Genomic DNA, 19536 nt, shown 5'->3' on the forward strand with positions numbered 1-19536 from the left:
GGGTGATAATTTCACCCTACTCAGCACTGCACATTTAAAATAGTTTAAAATATTAAAAATACAATCATCTTTTAATATGTATATTAGATACATACAGAGAACACAGCTAGTTCATAATTGCATGGTGCAGAAAGTCCAAATTCAGAGTAACAATAAGATACTGGATAATCTTTCACTGCTGCTGATAGTTCGCGCGGGTGACTCCTCTGTGCTGCGTTACGCAATGGATGTCAGGTGTGATGATGTCACCCCCGACATTCACTGCGAGCGCCACACGGAGGAGGAGACCAGGGAGGGAGCCGGAGCGCCAGCTGACGTGACCGCAAGGTAAGTATTTTCTTTTTTTTTTTTTTTTTTGCAGGATATTTTTTTCATTAACAGCGTTGCCCCCTTGCCACAACCACTGGGCCAAATTTACAGGCGGGCTGGGCCGCATGCAGCCCGCGGGCCGCGGGTTGGACAACCCTGTTCTAGATCAACTAAACTTCTAAATTTCAGTGTACAAATAAAGCTATCAAGTATTTGTGTGCTACGTGAAAAAACAGACAGTATTTACCTTATGTGCAAAATAATAAACTCATTTGCACCAGATGCATCGTAACATGTTTTTTTCCAGGAGAACACGTACTCATTTTTTTGCCTTACTTTCCTTAATGAATCTAGCGCACTGTCTTCAGGGCTGCACTCGGAGAGTACAAGTGTAGCATCTACAGCAAAGATTATGTGGTTAAAGGATTAGTGTTAAAGGACTGCCCAAGTTACTGCAGAATTAGTTAGATTTTCAGCTCAGCTGCTTTGTTGCTGTATTTGTGGCTGGTGAAACAAACACCTTGTGGAGAGTCTCTTCTTGCACCTAACCCACTTCCCCAAAGATAACTACAGTATAGCGTTTGGGCAGCACAAATTTTAATATCTTGGGCACCCCGCTCCTGTGTGCACTTTGCAAGGTCATACTATGCATGCATCACTATGTAGGAGGGCCACAAAGTTGCTAAACTGGGACCCAAATTCCCATTTGGTGGCCCTGGATATACAAAGCAATATGGTATAGTGCAGAGTATTGTATTTCACCAAATGCACAGATAATTCTATTTACAGGCATGTCATTGCTTATTGTTAATAAGTGATACACACTCTCCAACTAATAGGAAAGCGGTTGAAGCTGGCAGCCTAAATATTTAAGGTAAGACATATACCAGCTAGGCTTGCTGGTACGTGTAGTGCACCAGTGACTTGCAGGATTTACAAGCAGACAGACAGCTGGCAGATCTCGTTCCTGAAATTGAGTGCATGCCATTTATGGTAGGGAATGGGTGTGGGCTTTGCACGAGACACGCTCTTATTGGCTGAGAGGCAAAAAGGCTTAAGTTTGATCATTATGATAGGTGCGGGGGGGACCCAAAAAATTGCTGCTCAGTGACCCAAACTCCCTCTGGGCAGACTGAGTGGCATTACCCCTATGAGTGAACCTAAAGCTGAGTCAAATCTGGTGGCTAATATAGAAAGCTGAGCCTATTCTGGGGACTAGTGTTCAAAACGTATCCCAAAATGGTGACCACAATACAAAGATATTTCAGTATATATATATATATATATATATATATATATATGTATGTATATATATATATATATATATATATGGTAATTGTTAGAGGATAATATCACTCTAAACTGAAAATTCGTTGTTGAGTCTAAGGGGCCAATTACCGCAATGTCCGGCTGTGCATATTTTCAGGTACTGTGCTACCCATCACTGCAAAGTTTCCTGTGCTCCTCCATGGACTGTGAAGAAAGATGTTGGATTGCGGCGGAGTGGTTTCACAACCGTTCTGGAGGCACTCTGCGGAAAATTTGAATTGAATCAGTCCTTAAGATCCTAAAACCCAATCGGAAACGGCTCCAGTGTTCTGGCTATCTGATGGGCCCCCCAAGTACTGTGTATATCTGTACTCAGTTGGCTCTTGCTTGCTTCTGTTGGCACTTTGACGTTGGTGAACAACATGCCCCCTGTCTGTAAATATATAGGGTGACAGAAGTGAAGAGAGTCCTGCTGGCTCCTTCTGACAGTGTGTTGTCTGTGAGAACAATTAGAAGGGCAAAGCTTTAAAAACTATTCTTTAAATATTTGGCTATATACCCACTAACATACCCATAACACTGCAGTACCTTGGTACACATAGTGCTATAATTACCTACAATATCTGACTGTTTAACAATTAATGTAATCTCTATCTGCAGAAAGTGCGGAATCTTCGTGGTTTTGTTGAAGTGGCTCGAATTAAATGTGTGGAAATTGTGACGACCGATGTCAGCATCCCCTGCAGAAACAAGTACGCCTTCCAGGTAAATGTTTTACTATTAATAATTACTAAGCTTTATCTCTTAACCATTTTGCTATGCAGGATGATGCAGCTCCTTACAGAGCTGGTGTTGTCTTTCAGATAACATTGCCATCAGGAGCAGTGATGTTTCAGATATCATTGTGCATGTTTACTGCAAATAGTTAAATGGGTGATGACAAAACCCCATTTTCAGATTATAAACCTCCCTCTCACACCAGGTAGGGATTAGATCCCAGAGCCTAAAGATGGGTCTCAAAGTGGACAACCTCTTTTAGATTCACTATAGATGGGGGGCTTGGCCTGGGCTCAATGGAGTAGGCTGCCAGGGTACTGTGCTCCTGCAGCTAAGTATATATACTTCTTGATAAAATAGTGGAAGAGCTGCCTGAAATTGATGTCATGATATAGGGTTAGAGGAGTTCCTGAATTAGTAGGGCAAGAGCTGAACCCTTCTCTTAAGATACTATTTATTTCACTAGTTCAAGATCTTTTAGACCTTGAATTTCTCAAGGACAGATGAGACAGAGTATTATGACTGTGTTTACATGAGCCAGACCGTCCACATGATGTCATGGTCCTCTTTCGTCACTACAAATGCGAATAGACTAGAAATGTTGCAGTGGTAAACTTGAGCAACACCAACTCTATCTATGCCAAGATCAGGCTCCTACTACCACCACCAAGAGGAGAGCATTGACAGAAACTTCCAAAGTGCTCATAAAATCAGGGATCCTCTATTGTTAGAGATTCACCTTCCACCTGTTACGTAGAACCATCTCCATATCATGTTCAGAAGAGGGCCTAGGCCCTCACACTCGGATGCATGGATACCCACTTTGGATGATGAGTGATGGTTGTTCGAAATGCTGACAGATACAAACACTCACAATCTCCTATACATAATTCTGTCTTAGTCACCTGATTGGTAAGACTTTCTAGCACACCATCACCTGGGAATTTTGAGAGCTGATTGTTCATTTTGTGCCCTGTATTCTTCAACGAACAACTCCTACCTCGATGTAGATCAGAGATGTCCAAGTTCAGTCCTCAAGGGCTACCAACAGTTCACGTTTTCAGGATTTCTTTATTCATGCACAGGTGAGTTAATCCATTTGGCTGGGTCAGTAATTATCCCACCTGTTTCTACAGACATAAATCCTGAAAACATGAACTGTTGGTAGCCCTTGAGGACTGAACTTGGACAACTCTGATGTAGATGAACTTTATACTACTGTACTAATTTAGGCTGGTGGGACTAGTCAGAAGCTCTCATGCTGATCTTGACCCCATCACCATCCTGTTTGCTAGAGGCAGGGCAAGTATAGTTTGGGGCAGAGGAAGATATATCTTTCTCTGCCCCAAACTAAACTAAAAATTTAGATTTAGGTGAACTACAATAAGTTAACATGCTCTGTTCTCTAGACCCTCTAGATCCATTGCGTGCTTACAAAACACAGCCACAATTATGGAATTCTCAACTAATCCCAATTTTTAAAGTAACTAAGGTCTGAATACCTTATTGTATTACATTTTTATCTTCTGCTTGCCCCCAATGTGACGTTGGCACAATTACCATACACCATGACCATGCGTCCTTCCTTCTCTGTCCCAAATCCTAAATGTTGGGAGATATGCTAAAGATGTCAAATTGTGACAGTAAAGGCATCTCCAATGTCCACTTACTTTCATGAGTTATATGCAACATAGCAGTATTTTAGGAAACAAACAAGTTAAACTTAATGAAGGGGTTGCCAAATGTGATAGTAGTAGTTCATGTTTCATGCATTGCCTGTCCTCAGTCCTACGTACAACACCAATGGTAACCGCACAGAAATGCCAGTCGTTAAAGGCTGCAATTTTTATTGGCTGCTGATTATTCATCTGCCTTATATTACACTTACACCTTCATCACCAGCAGCTACACTTGTCATTATGTTACACTATGTATCAGTCATATACTTAGATTGTAATCTGATTTGGATGGGGCAATCTTCAGCTGTTCCTTGTCATTTTATATCATTTGTTTATACCATGATCCTCTCCTTGGACAACAGCGCATAATACGTCCGCGCTTTATAAAGTATTATAGTAATAATAAAAATAATAGTAGACTGTGCTTGGAGGTGACATTTTTACTGTTCACAATTCACATGTCAGCCACTGACAAGAAATCCACAAAATGTTGAGCAAATCATTTCTGCAAACGGACCATGAAATCTGGAGGAAGGGGGGGTGTACGTCTGTTTGTGATTGGTGCCTTGTAAATGACTGTCACTGAGCTAAAGGTAAATTCAGAGCATAACAATAATGTCAATATATATGTATTATTAATGAAGTAAAACAATGTTTACATTTGCAGCATGCTCACCTGGCAGGTGTGGAATTATGATATAAAAAATAATTAATTTATACAGAAAAATTAAATTGCTGTAGTTCAAAATATTTTGCATATTGTTTGTTAGAATTATACGTGATACTGCATCCTATTACTGGTTGTTTTATGCTGGCTGATCCCACAGTGATATTAATGGCAATATTGGCAATCTGGTCTGAGTGCAGCCCATTGACAGATTTTTGGCAACGCTTCTAAATCTTGTCTGCAGTGGATCATAGTCGGCCTCTGTAAGCAGCCATCTGTACACCGCATTTTCAGTCCCCCACTTGTGCCGTTCCTATTGGTGGGCAACTTAGAAAAGGTTAAGAAGATTGGTAGAGCTGGAATCAATAAATCAATAAACACTGATGAGATCATAGTCAACTTCTTGATATATTTTCTTGTTAATGGTGAGAGTTGATACTCCCCATATGTCAGGCTCCACCCATTCTTTATACTTTCTGGGAATATTCAATTGAATCTTATCCTAATGTTCTTCTTGAGCTGTAGACTTTATTATCTGGACCATAGTTCTCCATTATCCTTATTAACAATAGCCACCGCTTGTTTTCCAGCATAATGAAAAATGATGAGCAATCACTGAGTGAATAAGACTAACAGAGAAAATATAATAAACTAATTCCTATCTTTTAAAAATTGAGAACAGAGCTATATACGGGTTAAATGAAGAGATGAGCGAAGTTGTGAAATTTCATGCAAATCAAGTTTCGGCCCGACTTTCAGCTGTTTAAAGTAACCAGCAATGCAAACATTCTGCTGTTTCTGCGCTAAACCACGGAATTCCATTCTGTACTTTATTTGTAAATTTACATTGAGTAGAAATTATAATGGTTCTATGAATAGAACTGGGATGACCATGGTCATTCTGCTGTGTGGTGTAGTTGGGGCAGAACCGGTAACAATTAAGGCAACATTTTACTGCCAAATGTGGATGGTCTATTTCACGGAACAGTTTTGATAATGTCATTCATCCCTAGTTATACAGAAATATGTATATGTCAATGACTAAAATGTGAATATTTATGTGCTTAGGTATTATTGTGGAACAGTTTATAAATAACTCTGACTCTCACCTCTCTCCTCAGGTCCTCCATGATAATTATTTTCTATACATCTTCGCTCCAGACAGGGAGAGCCGGCAACAATGGGTCCTGGCTCTAAAGGAAGGTAAGTAATATATTGGTTCTCCAATGTTATAAACTATAAACATTTAGACAGTATTATAACTTTCCATTTTACTCTAGAAGACTTATTTAACATGAAGAAAATAATGTAACCAGACATCTGCTTTGGGCACAATAGTGCAGCTATAAGCTCATCATGTCTCCATTTATATGCCCTGGGCATTAATACAATGCTGACCAACGGTATTTTATTTTGAAAGTACAGATGGTGGTCGGGAATTGAACTCATAACCCCAATACTGTGAGGCAGAGGTGCTAACCACTGAGCCACCATGCTGCCCTGTATACCCTGGGGATCTGGGGAAATGGATATCTTGGAAAAAGTTAACATATTACTTTAAAGTTCATTCTACTTTAGGCCTACACCCTTCATTCATTCATCTCACATTTTCTCCTAAAATACTGCTTAGTTTAGCCTCATTTATTAAGTTAATCATGAAAGTGAGGGGACATCAGATCTCTCTTTTATTACGTGACACTTATTACATTGGTCGAAATACACCTTTTAAGGTGCATCTGTCATCCCAAACCAAGAAGTCTTTTAAGAGAAAAGTTTAAAGTTTAACCAACACTGATATGTGGACCTTAATGGGGTTGGAGCTTACATGAAAGTGGTTGGAGCTTTGCCAAAATGTGGCTGTTGTTGGGTGTATCGGGCATAACCCCAACTGTCCAATTTTAGCAGAACAGTCCTGATGTACAGACCTTGAAAGGAGCGGAGCTTCATCAACAAGTGGGCATGGGACAGGGTTTTGTCAGATGAAGGGTGGGGGTTATTTTTGCCAGAAACTTGGGAGATATGGAATTGGGGTTTGTGTGGATCAGGGACAAGGCTTATGTTGTCCCGATTTTGCATGCATAAAACTCGGGTGCTTTAAATAAATAAAGTGGGTGATCTTAAACTGGCAGGAGGATGGACTGTGAAGTGACATTTTTTTACTCTTTCCACCCGATGCACAGTTCCAGTTGGATCTGCAATCCTGCAAAAGTAGATGTAGATCCAAGCACTGAGCCCTAGGAATGCACATATGAATGCACGAAGCTTTTATAAATTACCTATATTAAATTACCTTTATTGTGCTGCAAAAAATAAATAAAGTGCCATGGTGTATTACCACATGCTAAAGAACCACATTAGTACACACCCTCCTTACCTCTTTCTTGTACCATATAAAAAAATGATTTGCTTAACTGTGCCTAGTACAGGGGAATGTACATGTTAGACATAGTTTTATGCAATTCCTCTGCACAAGGTCTGAGCATACTTAGGTGGTTGTGGCTTCTACCCTGTGTCTGCTTTCTGTCTATCACTGGTTCTATCTGTACCTGGCTACTCCTCCCCAAGGATGTGATAGGTCACCTCCAATGATGTCACATATAGCCCTTAGCACTAGGCCACTCCCCCAAGCTATTGTATTGTAAGAGGATTGCCACTTCAATAAGATTAACAAGATTGCCACTTTAATAAGATTGACAGGAGACCTCTTGATGGAGGCAAATAAATCTGTTTAAGAGAATACACACAATGTAACTGTACTAAATGGTGAGTGTTGCATTAATAAGAAATCGGATTCATTTATATTTGAGAAAAATATCTTATTTTAATAGGGTTAATAAATATTAAAATAGTGTTATATATTAAAGTTTCTTTGTTGAGCTTCAATACATACATTGGTCTTGTAAATCTGCCCCTTTAGGCCTGAAATATACATTTTTGAAAACTGTGCCTTTCTGGAGATCATATAACTGCAATATATGGAGTTACTGTAACTTAATGGTGAAAACATAGTCCAAAGATTTAAAGATATATATATCAGGCCTAGCCAACCTGTGGCTCTCCAGGGGTTTTGATACTGCAAGTTCCAGCTTACCCTGTGAGCTATTGGCTGGAAATCTACTGGCAAGGCATGCTGGGACTTGTAGTTTCACAGCAACAGGGCGTAAATTTACTAAACTGCAGGTTTGAAAAAGTGCAAAATGTTGCCTATAGCAACCAATCAGATTTTAGTTATCATTTTGTAGAATGTACTAAATAAATGACAGCTAGAATCTGATTGGTTGCTATAGGCAACATTTCCACTTTTTCAAACCCACAGTTTAATAAATATACCCCCAGGAGAGCCACAGGTTATTCGGGTATGATATATAGTATCATATAGAAGTGTATACTATTTCCAATTGCCACTTTCAGAATGCTACATTTATGGTAGGTGTAATACAACTAGCACAAATCACAACTATATTTTTAGTGAAAGAACCATTTTACTAATTTTTCAAGTCACAATAGCACTATACCACTTGAAAACATTGAGATATGGAAGTTTAAGTTCTCATCTAAGTATCTAAATGTCGACCAGTCGCTGATGCACATTTTAAATCTATTTGTAGTGACCAAGAAAAACCATTGTCTCATACCCAAGTATCACCCCAACTTCTGGGTGGAGGGACGGTGGAGGTGTTGCTGTCAGACAGAGAAGATGGCAGCTGGGTGTACTGTGTATGACCCCAGCGTTGGCTGTAAGTAATACCATATATTTATACTGTGCTAACTCAGAAGGGGAATGAGGTTACTGTGATTCTTCATCATGTCATATATGTTCAGTTTGTCCATAAAATGCTGGGCAATAGTATGCATCAATATACTGTAAAATGTTGTTATTCCCATAGGATTGGGTGTGCTTTAGTACAATGTACACTTAGATCTGCACATTGATAAATGAAAATGACAGCCGCACATTTTGGGTGAGACTAGGCCCATTATAAGTGAGGCCACACCCCTTCTTATGCTACCTGTCAAAGATCTGAATTTATCCGACACGCAGCTCAGTTGTTACTTATCATTAAAAGGGCTCTTATATTATTAAAATTTCTATTTAAATGACTTTTAAAGGATAAATTATCACTTGTCACTATGTTGCCAACAACAGGTACTTACCGTTATCATTAATAAACTCATAATTTCCCTGACCCTGGCTATGTGACTAAATGACACAGTAGTCTACTGTTCAGGAACATCCTACTCTCCCGGAATGTCCTACTCTCCCGGAATATCCTACTCTCCCGAGATGACCTACTCTCCCGAGATGACCTACTCTCTGAAGATGTCCTACTCTGCCAGAATGTCCTACTCTGCCAGAATGTCCTACTCTCCCGAGATAACCTACTCTCCTGGAACGTCCTACTCTCCCGGAACGTCCTACTCTCCCGGAACGTCCTACACTCCAGGAACATCCTACTCTCCCGGAATATTCTACTCTCCCAGAATGTCCTACTCTCCAGGAACATGCTACTCTCCCGGAATGTCCTACTCTCCCGGAATGTCCTACTCTCCCGGAATGTCCTACTCTCCCGGAATGTCCTACTCTCCCGGGATGACCTACTCTCCCGGGATGACCTACTCTCCCGGGATGACCTACTCTCCCGGAATGTCCTACTCTCCCGAGATGATCTACTCTCCCAGAATGTCCTACTCTCCCGAGATGTCCTACTCTCCCGGAATGTCCTACTCTCCCGGAATGTCCTACTCTCCCGAGATGACCTACTCTCCCAGAATGTCCTACTCTCCCGGGATGACCTACTCTCCCAAAATGTTCTACTCTCTTGGAATTTCCTACTCTCCAGGAACATCCTACTCACCCGCGATGTCCTACTCACCCGAGATGTCCTACTCACCCGAGATGACCTACACTCCCGGAATGTCCTACTCTCCAGGAACATCCTATTCTCTCTAGATGTCCTGCTCTCCCGAGATGTCCTAATCTCCCGGAATGTCCTACTCTCCCGAGATGACCTACTCTCCCGGTATGACCTACTCTCCCGGGATGACCTACTCTCCCAAGATGTCCTACTCTCCCGGAATGTTCTAATCTCTTGGAATGTCCTACTCTCCAGGAATGTCCTATTCTCCAGGAACATACTACTCTCACAGAATGTCCTACTCTCCCGAGATGTCCTACTCTCCCGAGATGTCCTACTCTCCCGAGATGTCCTACTCTCCCGAGATGACCTACTCTCCCGGAATGTCCTACTCTCCCGGAATGTCCTATTCTCCCGGAATGTCCTATTCTCCCGAGATGGCCTACTCTCCCGAGATGACCTACTCTCCCTGAATGTCCTATTCTCCCGAGATGGCCTACTCTCCCGAGATGGCCTACTCTCCCGAGATGACCTACTCTTCCGAGATGACCTACTCTTCCGAGATGACCTACTCTCCTGTGATGACCTACTCTCCCGAGATGTCCTACTCTCTCGGAATGTCCTACTCTCCCGAGATGACCTACTCTCCCAAAATGTCCTACTCTCTCGGAATGTTCTACTCTCCCGGAATGTCCTACTCTCCCGAGATGACCTACTCTCCCGGAATGTCCTACTCTCCCGAGATGTCCTACTCTCTCGGAATGTCCTACTCTCCCGAGATGACCTACTCTCCCGGAATGTCCTACTCTCCCGAGATGACCTACTCTCCCGGAATGACCAACTCTCCCAAGATGTCCTACTCTCTTGGAATGTTCTAATCTCTTGGAATGTCCTACTCTCCAGGAACGTCCTACTCTCCAGGAACATAATACTCTTACAGAATGTCCTACTCTCACAGAATGTCCTACTCTCCCGAGATGTCCTACTCTCCCGAGATAACCTACTCTCCCGGAATGACCTACTCTCCCGGAATGACCTACTCTCCCGGGATGACCTACTCACCCAAGATGTCCTACTCTCTTGGAATGTTCTAATCTCTTGGAATTTCCTACTCTCCAGGAACGTCCTACTCTCCAGGAACATACTACTCTCACAGAATGTCCTACTCTCCTGAGATGTCTTACTCTCCCGAGATGACCTACTCTCCCAAGATAACCTACTCTCCCGGAATGTCCTACTCTCCCGGAATGACCTACTCTCCCGGAATGACCTACTCTCCAGGGATGACCTACTCTCCCAAGATGTCCTACTCTCCTGGAATGTTCTAATCTCTTGGAATGTCCTACTCTCCAGGAACGTCCTACTCTCCAGGAACATACTACTCTCACAGAATGTCCTACTCTCCCGAGATGTCCTACTCTCCCGAGATGACCTACTCTCCCGAGATGATCTACTCTCCCGGAATGTCCTACTCTCCCGGAATGTCCTACTCTCCCGAGATGACCTACTCTCCCAGAATGTCCTTCTCTCCAGGAACGTCCTACTCTCCCGGAACGTCCTACTTTCCCGAGATGACCTACTCTCCCGAGATGACCTACTCTCCCGTGATGACCTACTCTCCCGAGATGTCCTACTCTCTCGGAATGTCCTGCTCTCCCGAGATGACCTACTCTCCCGAGATGACCTACTCTCCTGAGATGACCTACTCTCCCGAGATGACCTACTCTCTCGGAATGTCCTACTCTCCCGAGATGTCCTACTCTCTCTCGAGATGACTTACTCTCCCAAAATGTCCTACTCTCCCGGGATGACCTACTCTCCAAGAATGATCTAATCTCTTGGAATGTCCTACTCTCCAGGAACGTCCTACTCTCCAGGAACATACTACTCTCACAGAATGTCCTACTCTCCCGAGATGTCCTACTCTCCCGAGATGTCCTACTCTCCCGGAATGTCCTACTCTCCCGGAATGTCCTACTCTCCCGGAATGTCCTACTCTCCCGGAATGTCCTACTCTCCAGGAACGTCCTACTCTCCCGGATTGTCCTACTCTCCCGGATTGTCCTACTCTCCAGGAACGTCCTACTCTCCCGGATTGTCCTACTCAACAGAGATGACCTACTCTCCCGTGATGACCTACTCTCCCGTGATGACCTACTCTCCCGTGATGACCTGCTCTCCCGAGATGTCCTGCTCTCCCGAGATGACCTACTCTCCTGAGATGACCTACTCTCTCGGAATGTCCTACTCTCCCGAGATGTCCTACTCTCTCTCGAGATGACTTACTCTCCCAAAATGTCCTACTCTCCCGGGATGACCTACTCTCCAAGAATGATCTAATCTCTTGGAATGTCCTACTCTCCAGGAACGTCCTACTCTCCAGGAACATACTACTCTCACAGAATGTCCTACTCTCCCGAGATGTCCTACTCTCCCGAGATGTCCTACTCTCCCGGAATGTCCTACTCTCCCGGAATGTCCTACTCTCCCGGAATGTCCTACTCTCCCGGAATGTCCTACTCTCCAGGAACGTCCTACTCTCCCGGATTGTCCTACTCTCCCGGATTGTCCTACTCTCCAGGAACGTCCTACTCTCCCGGATTGTCCTACTCAACAGAGATGACCTACTCTCCCGTGATGACCTACTCTCCCGTGATGACCTACTCTCCCGTGATGACCTGCTCTCCCGAGATGTCCTGCTCTCCCGAGATGTCCTGCTCTCCCGAGATGACCTACTCTCCTGAGATGACCTACTCTCTCGGAATGTCCTACTCTCCCGAGATGTCCTACTCTCTCTCGAGATGACTTACTCTCCCAAAATGTCCTACTCTCCCGGGATGACCTACTCTCCAAGAATGATCTAATCTCTTGGAATGTCCTACTCTCCAGGAACGTCCTACTCTCCAGGAACATACTACTCTCACAGAATGTCCTACTCTCCCGAGATGTCCTACTCTCCCGAGATGTCCTACTCTCCCGGAATGTCCTACTCTCCCGGAATGTCCTACTCTCCCGGAATGTCCTACTCTCCAGGAACGTCCTACTCTCCCGGATTGTCCTACTCTCCAGGAACTTCCTACTCTCCCGGATTGTCCTACTCAACAGAGATGACCTACTCTCCCGTGATGACCTACTCTCCCGTGATGACCTACTCTCCCGTGATGACCTGCTCTCCCGAGATGTCCTGCTCTCCCGAGATGACCTACTCTCCTGAGATGATCTACTCACTCGGAATGTCCTGCTCTCCCGGAACATCGTCCTCTCCCGGGATGTCCTACTCTCCTGGGATGTCCTACTCTTCTGAGATGTCCTACTCTCCCAGAATGTCCTACTCTTCCGAAACGTCCTACTCTCCAGGAACATCTTACTCTCCCGGAATGTTCTACTCTCCAGAGATGACGTACTCTCCCAGATTATTGGGAAACCTCCCAGATTCCGAGGGCAGCTGCCAATTCTCCCCAAAGGCAGCTCACCGGTCTGTGATGTGGCCGGGAATGTGTTATAATTACATAAAATTGCATCAACAAACCCTCCCACCTTAGTGAATACTGAGTGAGCAGGGACATGATGGCCCGATTGGTGGCATCATGCACCTTGTCCCACCCAATTGATGACTCTATCAAGCCCAGCCCATGAAAACTAGATAAGTATGGTTAGTGGAAGAACAGATGTTATAAAGTGAGGCCTAGCTGGTCTTACATAAACACAGAGGAACATCATTTAACGGGCCTCATTCATCAAGGAACGTAAACGGAGATTTTGTGCGTACAATCCACAAAATCGCTCTGTGCATGCCAGCTCATACACCACAGAATGCAGATACTTCAATTAATCTTTGAGCGCAAAGGACACTTACTACAGCCTATGATTTCACAGAGGGAACGGAGAGGAGAAGGGTTGTTTGCCCATAGTCAATGTACAGTAAGGGCCATGCCAATCTCAAGCGCATGCAGCAACATCCCATCCATGCTTTGGGCATCTCAAAAGTACTTGTTTTTCAGCCGTATCTCTTGTTCCAGCTACAGGTCTAGCCTAAGTGCCGATTACTAGTGATGACGGCTGTGTTTGCATGCTATAACATGTGTTTACAATCAGAAGCAACTGTAAAAATGCATTTTATGTACAGTAGACATTAATAACATACTAATACATGTATTTCATGGGGAAAAAATTGTTAAAAAAACAACTATTTTTATTTTTTTTAATGTTTTATCATTCATGCCTATATTATTAACAGGTGACAATAATTGAATAGTTTTTTTTCTGTGCTTTCTTTTGTGTGTTTATATTCAACATAAGTATTAGATATATCCTGCAGTGTCTGGTCTAGCAGAGCGGATCTACACACGTAGTCATTGCTGCACGTATCTTCAAATCTGTTCCTTGTTGAATTCGGGCATACGTACACCCGATTTACGTACGTTTTACTACAAACAACTTTTATGAAGGAGCCTGAGAAAAGGACAGCTTCACTACCTTTAATGCATACAACATGAAAATAATATTATGATTGTGTCCCTTTTAAGTTCAAATAGAATATTTGTTTTTATTTGTTTAATATGGATATTCAAAACTATACAAGGTCCAATCAACAATCCAATAATGATTACTAATAACAAGGATGTTGAATCAGTGCTTCGTTCTATTCAGTTTAGAATTTGGACTTTGTGCACCAGAGATACACTGACAGCCAGTTGATGCTTTGCCTGACACTAATTTGGCTCACACTCGCATATTTCTTTTAATGTCTCAACTGTTTTGTTTCCATGAGAGATGACACATTTCTTTCCTATTGTTACTGGTAAACGGAACAGGCTGTGAAACAAATAAAGGTCAGTACTGTGTTTCTCAGAATGATTCTTCCAAAGATGATTTTTAAAGGCCCTCACCCGACTCGGTGATGTCACTAGTTTAGTCTAATTGATAAGCTAAATATTGTTTCAGTCCACAAAATTGCTGCCCCCTCAGTGTTTAGATGACAGATACAGTTTAAAAAGAGTGAGAGCTATGATATTTCTTCATCAGCCAAGAATACATACTTCAACACCAATGACTAACAATTGCTGGCACAGTAGGGATCCCTGTTCCCCATGGGTACAGCACCATAGGCAAACCGAGGGGGGTCTCCTAGTGCCTGGAAACCCCCCCCCCCCCCCCAAGCCTGGGGCACTGTATAATTGAGGTGGCTGGACCCTGCCCCCGCTTCAAACAGCTCTGCTTGAAAAGGGAGAGCTGCGTGCACCTAACATTAGAGCACGCAGCATTGCCCATGTATATTATAGGGATAGGAAGAGTTGGAGAGGAGCCAAGTACTGTCTAATATTATAGCCACGCCCCCATGCATGCTGGTCACGCCCACTGGTGGCGTGGTGTGGAAACCCGCCTCTAAAAAATTTTGCGTTCGCCCCTGCGCATCACTGTTTACTCAGGTGTCTATACGTAATGCCGGACACTTTTTTTTCAGTCTTTGTTGGTCCAGTTTTTTTACATAGGGTTCGAGGCAGGGGAGGGCTGGCAAATTTTAGCCCTGGGGCCAAGACTCAACTCGGCAGCCTGTTAGGAACATTTTAAAGGAAAAAAATGCAGGTTGTCCAGTGACCCAGCCGAAGGTAGTCCGCTATGGGACCGGCCCGGGGGGTAGATGTCCCCCTGCCCTCCAGCCCAGCCTGCCCCTGGTTTGAGGATCTGCAGTGTATCAGCATCACCTTCTGTTTACTCTTGGAAGAATTGAATAAGATTGTGTGGACCTATCTGCACCTGTTATCTGTCACATAATATGTTGTGAGTACTCAAATAGTACCACACACGAACTCCCTGCACTGATATACAGGGTAAAATGTAACATTTACTGAGAGTTTAATTAGCCAGTTATTTAAAAAATGATCCTTAGCATTATATGTGCAAGAACACGAGTGTAATATTAACAGAACGTAGTGTTGTAAAAGGCCACAAATATAATAGACCCGAGTTATACTTCCACCCTGTACTGTTTGCCTCCCTTGGGTTCTGCCCCCCATGTGGTTTTTAAACTTTAAACAATTTTGGAAGGCGCTAAAATAATAATAATCTTTCGATAGACCAATGGTTTAACAAAAACAGCTTCAAGATAACAAGCAGGGTTCTATCTGCCCAGAGAGACAATTCTAAGGCACTGAGCACAGGAAATCAGTGCCACTCAGTCCACAACGTTATTATGGTGACTGTATGTTTCCTGCACAGCTTGTCGGCTCTGGTTTGGAAGTGATGTCACGGGTGTGGCCGTGACAAAATATTTTGACCCCAGATCTTACTTAAGCCTAATATCTGCATTCAGGACCTGATTCATTAAGGAATGTAAATGCGGATACATGCCATATTTTGCTTAAAACTGCACTGTGCATGTCCAGTATACGCCAGTGAAAACAAGAACATCAGATTCATATTCAAACACAAAGGACACTTCCGACAGCCTACGATTTCAGGGGCGGATTGGGGAAGGGGCGTATGCACATAGTCATTGTACACTAGGGATCGTGCCAAGCTCCAGTGCACTCAGCAGCATCTGATTCAAGCTTTGGGCATCCCTAAGGTACCTGTTTTTTGGTCGTAGCGTTTGCACCAGCTACGGGGCAGATGTAAGTGCCGAGTGATAGTGATGACGGTCGCGTATGCATGCTACAACATGTGTTTGAAATCAAGAGCAACTGTAAAACTGCATTTTATGTACAGCACACATTACTAACATCAGGATAAATGTATTTAATGGAAGAAAAAAAATGAAGAAAAAAACTTTTTTTTAATGTTTTTTCATTAATAACTATTAAGGAACTTAGGTAAGAATTTAAGTAAGTTTTCTTACTTAGGTTTTCTGGACAAAACCATGGCGTTATAATTATTACCGTTATTATGGTAATTTTAACCCCACTTTCTGCTCACAGCTCAGCGCATTATTACCGTAATAACAGTAATAATGCGCAGGCCGCGTACTTTTACCCGTAACACGGACAATTGAATTCCCCCCTGAGTTCATTTCCACGGGCCTGAGTCATTAAGGAACGTATCTCTGTTTTTTGTGCGTATCGTACACAATTCCCTTCTGTGCATGCCCAGAACGAGGACACTCGGCCGTCAACGAAAGCGAGTACGCTGCGTAGGCCAACGCAAATGACAGTTACGACAGTGTACGATATCCGGGAGTGAACGGGGCAGGGAAGGGGCGTGTGCCCGTACTCAATGCACAATGTGGGCGTGACAAACTCAAGCGAATGCAGCCACGTCGGAATGAAGCTCTGCGGCTGTTAAAATTTCTTGTTTTTCTGCCATATCTCTTGCACCAGCTAAGGGGCAAGTCCTGGGTCAGTATCGTATGCATGATATACCATGTGTCTGCAATCAGGAACAACTGTAAAAATTTATTTTATGTACAGTAGACTTTAAGGACAAAATAACCCTAATGTTTATCAACGGGAAAAAAAAATTCTAAACATTTTTTTTTTTTTTTTTATACAATTTCCATTTCTAATCATAAATTACTATATTATTGACAGGTAACATTAATTGATTAATATTTTTTCTTTCTGTGCGTTCTTCTGAGATTTCATATTCCACATAAGCATTGTACGCATCCTGCAGTGTCTGGTCTAGTACAGCAGAGTGACCCTACACCCATAGTCAACACCACACGTATCTTGAGATCCGTCCTCTGCTGACTCCAGGAGTATCATCATCATCATCATCAGTATGCAGATTTACGTGCCATTGAGAACAACTGCACAATGCACTCAGTATGCGTCCCTAATGACTGAGGCCCCATGTTTTTATTTAACTTCATTTGTAGCTCTTACATGATCTGTATGTCTGTTTACCATTAGTGACCTTTTAGTACGGCTTTCACCTATGTCCATTTCCTGACTGTAAATTTGTGTTTGTGGCTTAAAAGCAACTGACATGAACACACATTTACACTCAGGAAGTGGACATAGGCGAAAATGGTTGAGGACTAGAGCAAAGGTCAAACATGTTCTTTATGTTTGAGAAAATAACATGTGAAAGCTAAAAATGAAGTAGAACAAATACACATAAACGTTTACTGTGCCGTAAGAGCATGTTCATGTAAATGTGGCTTGGACAGACCAGCACGGCGACACACATATACGCCGGTCAGAGGCTATATCTTTTGCACCTGCTGACTTTGCCAGCATTAGGTAGCCGCTTCTGATTGGCTGATTGCCAATTCACCTCTAAAGCTGATAGGTGCTTTCTGCATTGATCATGTGTATATATTCTAGGGTTTTGTGAATGTATTGTAACAATATTTTTTAGCTATTTTCATTTGTATGCAAGAAGGAATATTATATCTTTTGTATTATGTCTAGCCGAATAGTTAACGTGTTTTACGTTATCAAAACAAATGTTAACAAACAGAAAGATAAAGCAATGCATTATGTAAAGTTGCAGGGCATGGGGAATCCAATAAATTCAAGTTATCTGAAGGTGTATTCTACTGTCATTAAATGGGTCATCAATATATTATGAAAAACCAGTATGCATGTTTTTCAGATTAAAAGACTGTCTTATATACAGAAGACAAAAGCTACAATAGCGTTACACTCCGTATTTAATACAAACACTGTCTGCTTTGTTTGTCCCGTGCAATTCATTTCTATGTATATCCAAAACAGAGCGTATTATTTTCCCTCCTGCCAGAGTCACCACCTGCCCTCAAATCTCCCTCACTGTTAATAACACCACAATTTACTCAGTCTCTTAAGCCTGCTGCCTTCGTGTCACACTTGATTACACCCTCTGCTTTATTCCTCACATCCAGACTCTGTCCCAGTCCTGTTGATTCCACCTTAGAAACACTGTCAGAATATGCCCTATTCTTACTTAACATGCTACCAAAACTCTTATCCATTCTCTCATCATCTCCCATCTTGACTACTGCAACCTTCTGCTATCTGGCAATTCCGACACCCATATATCCAAACTTCAATCCATCTGCTGCAAGACTGATCTTCCTCTCTAACCGCTCCACATTTGCTGCACCACTTTGCAAATTCCTACACTGGCTCCCTGTGTCCTCCAGTATCAAATTCAAATTACTCACCCTTACCTACAAAGCCCTCAACAACACTACCCCTGCATACATCTCAAATCTCATATCAAAATACTCTCCCTCCCGCCCTCTTAGATCTACATCCAGGGCCGTCTTTCCCATTGGGCACAATGGGCAGGTGCCCGGGGGCCCTACAGCCCAGGGGGGCATGTCGGAGGCAGCAAAAAAAAAAACAAACCTGAAAAAAAAGAAGAAAATACTTACCTTGCGGCAGCTGGCGATCCAGCTCCCTCGTTGGTCTCCTCCTCCGTCGCACTCGCAGTGCATGTCGGGCGTGACATCATCATGCCCACCTGACATCCATTGCGGGGCGTGACAGAGGAGGAGACCATGGAGGGAGCCGGATCGCCAGCTGACCGCAAGGTAAGTATTTTCTTCTTTTTTTTTCAGGTTTTTTTTTTTTTTTGCTGCCTCCGACGGGCCCCCCTGGGCTGCAGGGCCCATATATATAATCATTTTATTTTATTTTGTATATATAGGGGCCCCGGTGCACTGCTGTGCTCGGGGGCCCAAGATGTTCTTAAGAGGGCCCTGTCTACATCTGACCTGCGCCTTGTCTTGTCCCTGGTAACCACCTCTCACACGCACCTATAAGACTTCTCCCGTGCTGCTCCCCACTTATGGAATTCTCTACCACGCCCAATCAGGCTTTCCCAAAACCTACAAATCTTTAGACGTTCTCTAAAAACCCATCTCTTTTTTAAAGCTTACCTTATCCCTGATGATACTTTTCACACTAATACACCCTCACAGCTGTCCAAATTTTTCCACTAAGCCACACTCCCTGATCTTGTATCAGCTGCGCCCTCTTCTACTTAGAATGTAAGCTCTCTAATGAGCAGGGTTTTCCACACCCATTCATTTTCATGTCTGTCTTGTATG

General features: G+C 43.1%; 1 protein-coding gene across 2 annotated transcripts in view; it reads left to right on the forward strand.

Annotated features, from left to right (window-relative positions):
* ITK (IL2 inducible T cell kinase) overlaps positions 1 to 19536 on the forward strand; it is a 56386-nt gene that overhangs the window by 18523 nt on the left and 18327 nt on the right. For both annotated transcript variants that reach the window (XM_075210143.1, XM_075210142.1), the window contains exons 2-4: positions 2239 to 2343; positions 5823 to 5904; positions 8310 to 8438. In XM_075210143.1, coding sequence (XP_075066244.1) covers positions 2239 to 2343; positions 5823 to 5904; positions 8310 to 8438 — 316 coding nt within the window. The remainder of the gene's footprint in view (positions 1 to 2238; positions 2344 to 5822; positions 5905 to 8309; positions 8439 to 19536) is intronic.

This window comes from Mixophyes fleayi, chromosome 4 (assembly GCF_038048845.1).
Source record: "Mixophyes fleayi isolate aMixFle1 chromosome 4, aMixFle1.hap1, whole genome shotgun sequence".
In the NCBI taxonomy this organism is placed as follows: domain Eukaryota; kingdom Metazoa; phylum Chordata; class Amphibia; order Anura; family Limnodynastidae; genus Mixophyes; species Mixophyes fleayi.